Source organism: Apium graveolens, chromosome 10 (genome assembly GCF_009905375.1).
Source record: "Apium graveolens cultivar Ventura chromosome 10, ASM990537v1, whole genome shotgun sequence".
Taxonomy (NCBI): domain Eukaryota; kingdom Viridiplantae; phylum Streptophyta; class Magnoliopsida; order Apiales; family Apiaceae; genus Apium; species Apium graveolens.
Genome location: NC_133656.1, coordinates 123,270,930 through 123,280,017, shown reverse-complemented (window position 1 = coordinate 123,280,017; position 9,088 = coordinate 123,270,930). Strand labels below are relative to the sequence as shown.

General features: G+C 33.4%; 1 protein-coding gene across 2 annotated transcripts; it reads right to left on the bottom strand.

The window, feature by feature from the left end:
• Positions 1 to 2,200: 2,200 nt before the first annotated feature.
• On the bottom strand, positions 2,201 to 7,988 carry LOC141689745 (uncharacterized). 2 transcript variants are annotated; one of them, XM_074494118.1, is made up of 9 exons: positions 7,813 to 7,988; positions 6,305 to 7,240; positions 5,448 to 5,566; positions 4,129 to 5,028; positions 3,744 to 4,041; positions 3,196 to 3,361; positions 2,984 to 3,086; positions 2,656 to 2,882; positions 2,201 to 2,558 (listed from the first exon to the last, which is right to left on the bottom strand). In XM_074494118.1, exons 2-8 carry the CDS (start codon positions 7,088 to 7,090, stop codon positions 2,765 to 2,767), a joined length of 2,490 nt encoding a protein of 829 aa, XP_074350219.1. In that variant the 5' UTR covers positions 7,091 to 7,240; positions 7,813 to 7,988; the 3' UTR covers positions 2,201 to 2,558; positions 2,656 to 2,764. The 2 variants fall into 2 exon arrangements, with proteins under 2 accessions (XP_074350219.1, XP_074350221.1); XM_074494120.1 differs by having other exon boundaries at positions 6,305 to 7,167.
• Positions 7,989 to 9,088: the final 1,100 nt, after the last annotated feature.

The following is a 9,088-nucleotide window of genomic DNA, read 5'->3' as shown; positions in this document are numbered from 1 at the left end:
ACTTTACTTGTTTAGTTTACTGCTTCTGTTAATAGAGAAATTCTTTCAAAGTCTTGCTATTGATTTTTGATGAATGACGGCTTTCACCCAAACCTAAGCCTTGATTCCTGAAAGCCCAAAACTTTTTTCATAACATTTACTTAATCAATCATAGAAAGTTGCTACCTAGAGATTTAAAGTAGAATGCCTCAAGGTTGGATATTGTTATTGCATTATAGAACTGTCTATATAGTTACTTGCTGAGCTTCTTTTGCTCATTTATTTGCTTTGATCTAACCATGACAGTTAAGTAAGAAGATATCCAGACTTAGGCACACCGCTCGCAAGAGCGTTCCTGACAGTTCCTACCGTGTTGTAGGTTTTCAGGTGCTAGAGTAGGTAGATGATGTGTGAGCAAGCGTCGTTAGTTGAAGGGAATTGTATAAGTTGGTTCAGATACTTTAGTTTATATGTCGGTTCCATGTCGGAATCGAATAAGTTGAATTTAATAATATTTTGGGTTGTAATATATTTATTATGGTTGGTAGTTGTAATCTTGTCTCAAATTTAATCATGTTTAGATCATGTTATTATTTAATCGAGGTTTATTATATCTATTGCTGTTATATTAGTTTAATGGTGTGTGGGTTCTCATTTCCTAACCCCGAGATTGAGGGCGTCACAATTACTAATACTTGAATATTATTAGTATACTTTTCTCGTCATTTATTAGTAATTTAATTATTTTAGAAATTTTATTTGTATTTTAAAATTAAACACTTAATTTTTTTGGCAATTAAACTATTAGACATTGTTAACACGGTCTATTTGTCTTTAATTCTTCACAATTTCATAAACACTATTAAATAAATTATAATTTAAAAATACTAAATTTAAATAAAATTTCAAAAGATAATAAAATTTCGACATCGATAAAGTAATATAAGACCTCTAAAGTTATGAATTTCAATAATTCAAAATAAGATTGAATATGTTCTTAATACTCGACTTGAAAAATAAATAATAAAGTATGAGTTTTTGCATCATTATAAGATGTAGACTAGTATTTGATTTCGATATAACTTGTAAAAATATTATGCGGATTGCAAATTATTAATAGACAGCTTGAATTTGTTTGAATTTGACTCGAGTTCAGTTCAACTTGATTATCCCTGAGCAAACTCGTGTACGCTTCGGATTCGGGTCATTTATTAAGAGGCGATCTAGAACATTATTTTCTTTTCGGTTAGTAATTTAAGAGAATTATTAAGTTCTGACTCGACTTTGGGCAGAACTCTACTCCGTTGGTGTGGCGAGTTATTGCTTAGAGAAAACACACAAATTTCCTATAAACACATTTTTCGTACCTTACTGGATTCTGCTGAACTCTAACCAACTTAAAAAGGATGGTCAAGTTAAAGGATGGTCAAGTTACAGCTAGAATTGCAATTCGTTCGTTTCGTGTATTTTCGTATTTCGTGTTATAAATATTTAACCCAAACCCGATACGTTAAGTATTTGTTTTGTTTCCTATACCTTCATTTCGTGTATATTCGTGTTTCGTGTAATTTTAAATTAAAAATATAAATAAATTGAAATATTAGATATTAAATTTTTACTAATCGATTCATAAGTCAATAAGTAATAAACAATGAAGTATGGTCAAAACTTCTGAAATTTCAGTTAGAATCTATTATATATCTAACTTTTGTAAAAATTATATGTAAAATAGTATTTTAAGATATATATATATATATATAATTTTAATAAATCTATTTAAGTATTTATTTATCATGTGCCGAAAGTTAGACCCAAAATCTACATTAATGTATTTGGGTTAATTTCGTGTTCGTGTATTTTCATGTTCGTGTACCGAAAATATCAAACCCCAAATTCGTAATTTTCATATCGAGTTATCGTGTCATATAAGAAATTGTAGACTCTAGGTCACGAAATATCAACTCACGAAAATATTGTTTTATATATAAGCAATTAGTTAAATAGACTTTGTTAATGTGAGATCTTTATATATCTTTTTTAAAATAAAATCGTGCGGACTCAGAGCCGGTAATATTATATTAATCATTACGAATATATTCCTAATTAAACACATACTTTTCACGGGGCAGAGATAAAAGTTAAATTCTTATAGTTGACATATGAAACGGAGGATACATTTTATTACTATTTGTATAATAATTAAAGTGAGACATTTGACATCTGAAAATATATTTCGGAACCAAGTTAATAGCCATGACATTTTTCTTAAAATAACACCCACGGAGCGCTAGCAGTTGAAAAAACATAGAATGTAAATTAGCAAAATCGGATAACGCTGATAAATCAAACTGTATCAAATGTTGCCTCCTTTTACAGTAGGGCTAGCGTAGTGGTAGTCGTGTAAGAACATTTCCATGTATATTAAAAGGCAGTTCATTTCCACAACAAACTGTATCATTTCATATGAACTGGACCTGGTCTTCCATGTATGAACTTGCCCGAAAGGAGAAGAAACAACTGGTACAAATGGATAAAAATTCCCACTCACCAATTTATTTATTTATTCTATAAGCAATATCCTGCAATTAACAAAATAGAAAACAAACGTCAACAGATGCAACAACTGTGAACAAAATTCACAAATGCAATAACACTGCAAAATGTAAGAAAACTAACCTGTGTTAAACTGTCAATTAAGTATAAGGGTTAATTAATTTATTCAACATGCTTCTTTACTTCGGATATTAATTTATGTGCCTTCTATTCACACTCTTGCTGCATAAAACTACTGTATTGGATAAGCACGGATCACTTCAATTACTGGTGCCCGGCACATTGGACACTTGTCTTTGCCCTCGACCAGCTTCTGGGCACATTTTGAGCATGTGCACATGTGCCCGCACCTGTATTAACAAATATGTTTATGAAAAGGAATTGTAAGTTTTTATTGTTGATTTCTCTCATGTAGAATTTTTATTTTTTATTTAGATTTCCTAGGTTTTACCTGTACAGCAAAGAGTCTATTTTGTCATCACAGCATATACAGCAAACCCCTTTCTTCACATGTTCCAAATTCGATTCATCAGGTACCAAATTGCCTTCACAATCTACATAAAGAAGTTGATATTAAAAAACTAGTAAAAACGATACATCCTCTAAATTACAAATGCATAAAGAGAAGGATAAATGGAAGGTCAAATCTTGACTAACTTATACCTGCTGATCTTGATTGCCAATTAAGAGCGGCAGAAACCTCCTGCCTGACTGAACGCTGCAACTCAAGTTGCATTTCCATGCAGGCTTCCAGCATCATCTGCATGCTGTTCATCCTATGATGAAGCGTAGCCATGTCAAGCCTCAAGTCATTAACAATCTCCCAGTCCTGCTCAAATACATAAGAAGATTCATTTCCGATTTAAATACATGAAATATAATACCGAAAAGATGTGTTAAGTAAACAAAAGGAGTGGCCTTGCATTTTTATGTCTTATACCTTGACTTAGGTTATGTTAAATAACAGGAAAAGGGCATGGAAATCTGAAAGAAAGATAGCATTCCGTATATACATGCAAGTTTATAAAGTCGTATTTAACGCACACTGTTTTACAGATCTTAATTATCAAATCTTACAGCTTCTGGAAATTGTAAATAACTGCTTCGCAGTTAGAGCCAACTGACCAAATTTTCTAGCATTATATTTATAAACAAAATCTACGCCCAAACTACATAATTAAGAGTACAGAGTAATGAAAATACAAACTCACAATTCTTGACTGCTGAAGGGTATCGGATTGTTGCTGGTTAGCATTATGCTCCCATATAGTCTGTGAAGAAATGACCTGTGGTGAAGGCAGGATAACGGTTGGGAGTGTTGTACTCACAAAAGCTTCCGAATGACCCGTGGTTCGTTGCTCTTGCTCCTCTATAACAGCAAGTGGGGAGGATGATGCACCTTCTTCCTCCCAGCCAATGGGAGCATGATCTCGCCTCTCTACATATGATTGTATGAGCTGGTCTAAACTTGCTCGAAAATCACTTCTAAGAAGATTAGAGACTCTTCTCCTGCATTTATAGATAAGACATAAAATATGTTAAACTTTGCATTAGTCATGCTACAAATGTCATACTTTCATTGATCAGGTTATATACCTGCTTAGAAGTTGTCTGAGTTCCAGACTCTGCCCATTATCATCATCAGAGAAATGAGAAACATCAACATCTGCAACTTCCTCAACAGAAGGTCCATCTGACCAGTCATCCCCAACATCATTTAAAGTATTTTCATGCCACTCGTCTTGAGGAACTTGCAAACGAAAATGTTCGCTGTTATTACCTAACTCGTACTCTTGATGGCTACTGACATGCGAGTTTGTATCAATCCCATCTTCACTAGCCTCTCTCCATTCAGTAAAGTTACCAATGCTTAATTGTACCCAGTCAACGTCACCCTCTTCTATAACAGAATCGTGCCAATCTTCTAATTCGAGAGGCATGTTTTGCCAACTCATATCTTCAATTATGGTTCCTTCCAACTGATCTATATCACCAGATGCCCCAGGCGAATCTCTTTCATTGCTTCTAGGATCATAATCTCGAGAGATTGATAGGTGGGCTTCTCGTAGAGTACCTTGTTCACTGCCTTCAACACCTAGAGTATCATGCTGTCTGTCATCAGTGCTCCTCCATGAATTTTCTGATGCAAATGTTCTTGTTGCATCTAATCCGACAGTGGATGATAGTTGCTCTCTGTTCTCTCTTTGCAAAACCAAAACATCACAACTTTCACCTACTACAGCTTCGGAATCTTGCAAATGTAAACCTTCACTTACACCACATTCTGAATCCTCTGTTTTAGAAAGATTAGCATCTGTCTCCTCACTATCAGGCTCAGAGTGACAACAGAATTCATCTAGAACAATATCCTGTACACTATTCTCTCGATTTTCATTACTTAGATAATGTATGTGACCATGAGATGAGCTATCAGACTGAACACTGCTTGACGGACCTGAAACATAGTTTTCCAATTTGGTCGAGAAAAATCCTTCCCTGCGGATATTTTGCTAATGTGTCAACATTTCAGATGGAGTATTGTAAAATCTTCCTAATACAGAGATGTTAAAAATGTTAACAAGGTACGTCTGATGTCACTAGCTCGTATATTCTACTGAGTAGTACAACAGGGGATCTATGCTTATACTAAGATGAGACGCCTCACCACTGTTTTTCTCTAACTCGAATTACGACCAAATAATACCATATAACCGTATGAAAAAATTTAGGTTCCAACTGTCCGGTGCAAGTTTAAGGATTACAATTTTTGTTGAGGCATGACATAAATGATTGTACGGAAAATATTTTATAGACCAGAAAAGAAAAGTATTCGAAAGCATAGGATGGAACTTCTCTTGAAAGAGAAACATTTGTGCGATTAGATTTATATTAAAAGGAAACTGAAAAGTAATTACCTTAAACCAGATACAGTTTGCTTTTGTCGTAATATGCCTAGTTCACTCGCTGCTAGAGAAGAAGGTTTCTCTTCCCGGTTGTATGGTTTGTTCCGCAAAAATCTACCTTTAAGTAATGACTACAAAAATACAAAAGCTCGTTAATTTAGCGAAAATAATTGTGTATCATGATATAAATCACAAAAATAATAGAATTTGTGATATAAGAAATACTGCATACTAAATGGAAAAGAATTCTGCAGCGATTCAACTAAATACAGGTTATTTATATGAGCATAAAAACTAGTATGATCCTAATTTCGACAAGCTTTTAGATATATATTCGGCACAAGATTGTGGAACTTCTATTTTCTAGATGTGCATATTGGAATGCAAAAGTTTGGTAATTATAGTTAGATGACAATCACTGCAACCATCAGCACAATTATATGTTCGAAAAAGATAGTATTGCAAAAAGTGTTCCTAACACCTACTAATGTAAATGCAATGGCTCTAGTTTACCGTGGTAAAGACTAAAAGAATCAACGGTAACCCCAAAGACAAGTAATTACAGTGAATGTAACATGCCTACGATACTACTCTTTAAAAAACTGATGACTTGCAAACTCAGATTAAGTAAAATAACTGTCCAAAACACACCGCGGTAGATTTAAGATGAACCTGTGCGAGCCTTTATCATCATAATTCATTAAGAAATAAGTTACTTGACCCTTCAATTGAATAAAGGAAATTTTAAATTGAAAATGTCCGAGAATATTAAAAGTTTATTTGCATACATTTAAAACTCTAAAATGCATTCTTACTGCATAGTATATATAGTATATAGCGACTAGATGCTAACTCCAGCAGTAATTTACCTGAATACGGTTTCGATAGGGAAAGTCCGATACATACTTATGATTCAATAGATCCTGAAGCTCTCTTCTCCTTTCTTTCTCAGCCCTCATCAACAGATCAAGAAGAGTCTGTCTCCCGCACAGCCTACGGATTGTCCTTCTAGATCTAGTCTCACACTGGTCAACAATCAGTCCTTCACGAACACGATCAATCTGAGCACCATTTTCAAAGTCTTGTCCTTCTCTGCCTCCATTACATCTGTCTCTCTGATGTGTAGTCTTGTTTACCCACTCCCGTACAATTCTCACCCTTTCACACTCCTTTTCACCAAGCCATTGTGCCTTTAAAGTATTGTTCGAATGTGAATCACTGGGTGTGTTGTTCCTTAGACCATTGTTCTGCCATTCACGGAAAACTTCCCTCAACCTCTCCCTTTCAACTTCACTATAATCAGTAGATTCCGAACTTGAACTTCTAATATCATCATGTTCATTTTGTCTTCCTCTGGGAGATATGATGCGTACATTCTCTTTTTCATTGGAATCTATCAAGCTATGTACACTGCCATGTCGACCACCAGTAGACAAGTGAGTATTAAGCTCGATCACATTCTCGTGCATCGAGCTACCTCCAACCTGTGGTTGGGAACTACTTGCAATGTGATCTACCTCAAGTTCTCGCCACATTTGCAGAAGAGAGGTGCTTTGTTTTTCATTTTTACCACACCGTCCCGGCAAAGAAGACTGGGCCTCTATATTCAACGAAGAATTAATCGCAGAAACATTGTGTAAACCAGCAACAGCCATATTTTGCACACTTAAATCAAATAAATATCTTCAACCACAGTAATCATCCCCAAATTGATAAGCATCAATGGAACTATCTGTGCCAAAATTTTCAAATTGCACGTATCTCATAATATATCACACCTCTCGAATAATAATAGCAACAACAACCTGAATCAACACATTCACTAATCTTCTTAGTCTAACAATTATTCAGAATGCAATCAAAACAAGTTGAGCTTCCTCAAAAACTTATATCAACAAATCAATATATGTACAAAATTTCGATTACATATTCAAAAGTTAATTATCTGACAAGTACAAAATTACACGAGATATAGCATAGAATGCGATTTTATGAGGTTCAAATACTATAACGCATTCCAATTATAGTATATCCAGTAATTCATGATTTAGATATCATCCAGACTTAAAAACGAACATATTATGAATATAACAGTTTGTGGTAGGGTTGTCCAAGGTGGACTTAAAGCATATATGCTCCATTTTTCAACTTTCGGTGCTTAATTTAAATCCAAAACATATGTTTTGATATTCTTACACATATCACTAGCCTTTACAGATCTAAAATAAACTAAAATGCAGATATTATATTAGTTGAAACAATGGAAACAGGCAAACAAAAATGGAGACAATTAAAATATACAAGCAGCACATATACAGAAGTAGAAAAATAAGATAAGGGTGAAACGAAAATGAAGAATTTGTATGGAGAAACGTACCTTTAGAATCTGTAGAACAGTAGAAGTGTTTGGTTGGAATGAAACTGTGACTTTTAAGTACAGAAAACCTAAGCAAAACAGAGTAGTTGGAGTTGTTAGATATGTTGGTGTCTGTATATTTGAGAGAGAGAGAGATGAGAGAGATTTAGAGAGAGAGGAAAGTAGTAAAATGAAATGAGAGACTTGAGTATTCCGCTGTCAGATTGTCGCTTATTTATTGCCGTAATATCAACGTCTCTCCCCTGCCCCCTTCCTTTCTTCTATTTTTCTTTTGTATTCCTTGTAACGTCTATATAGTAGTAACCTTTTTACACACGTCAGTTAATTATGATCACCTCCCCTCCCTTTTTATTTTATTATTCATTAAGTTCCTTTTTATTTTATTTTTTATTATTTGACCTACTTTTGTGATCAAATTTTACATTGGTGTGAGATCTCAAAATTAGTTTCAAAGTGCTTAATTGAAAGTATATTATTAGTTATTCTTTCATAAATGATACCAGTATATAGCTCATGTTATTTACAATTATTTTTATCATTATATATCACAAATTATAATTTTAAAATATTGTTGATGAGATTCGAATCTTTTATATTTGAATAATAATTTTAAAAATTATATATAACGGTTATCATCAATTTGATCTGATGGTTCTATATTGAGATCGGAAGTTTACCAACCAAAATTTCAATATTTTGTCCTTGATATAATGTTAAAGATAGGCTCTTGTTCATATATATTAATCCTACTAATAAAAATACATTTTATGTTATTTTGAAATACTTTTTAAAATCATTTTCAGTTATCTAGCACTGCCCTATCATTTTTATTTTTAGTGTTTGAATTCCCAACTTTGTAAATTCTCATTCTATCTATAATCTATGACAACACAAAAATAGAAATTAATGAGAAGGTTCTATTTAGTAAAAGAAAAGAGTTAGTTCAAGGACTCCATCCGATTTAACTCAAATTAATATCTAGGAATTTTGTTACTAGTAACATCGTAGGAATTTACAATATTCTTCTTATTATAAGTGCGAAAGAATCTTAGATTCAACGGTAAGATGAGGAGGAAGTCGAAGAATGGCACGATGTCATTGCGTGGGGAGTAGGTGAATTTAACTTTTTTAGTATACGGCTTTTGTGGGTTCCTAGCGATTAATGGACATTAACACTTCATGTAGTCAATAATCAATCAACTAGACAAATTATAGCCTTGAATATTAGAACTAAATGCCACTATTTTCTCATTTCATTATCACGTTGATCTTATTA

Bases quoted from the DNA above. Each gene is read 5' to 3' on its own strand.
- LOC141689745 (XM_074494118.1), bottom strand. From the start codon at position 7,090: ATGGCTGTTGCTGGTTTACACAATGTTTCTGCGATTAATTCTTCGTTG. The intron at 5,567-6,304 runs GTAAATTACTGC...GTATTTTTGTAG, and splicing joins CCTATCGAAACCGTATTCAG to TCATTACTTAAAGGTAGATT. The intron at 2,883-2,983 runs GTAAAACCTAGG...TTGTTAATACAG, and splicing joins ATAGACTCTTTGCTGTACAG to GTGCGGGCACATGTGCACAT.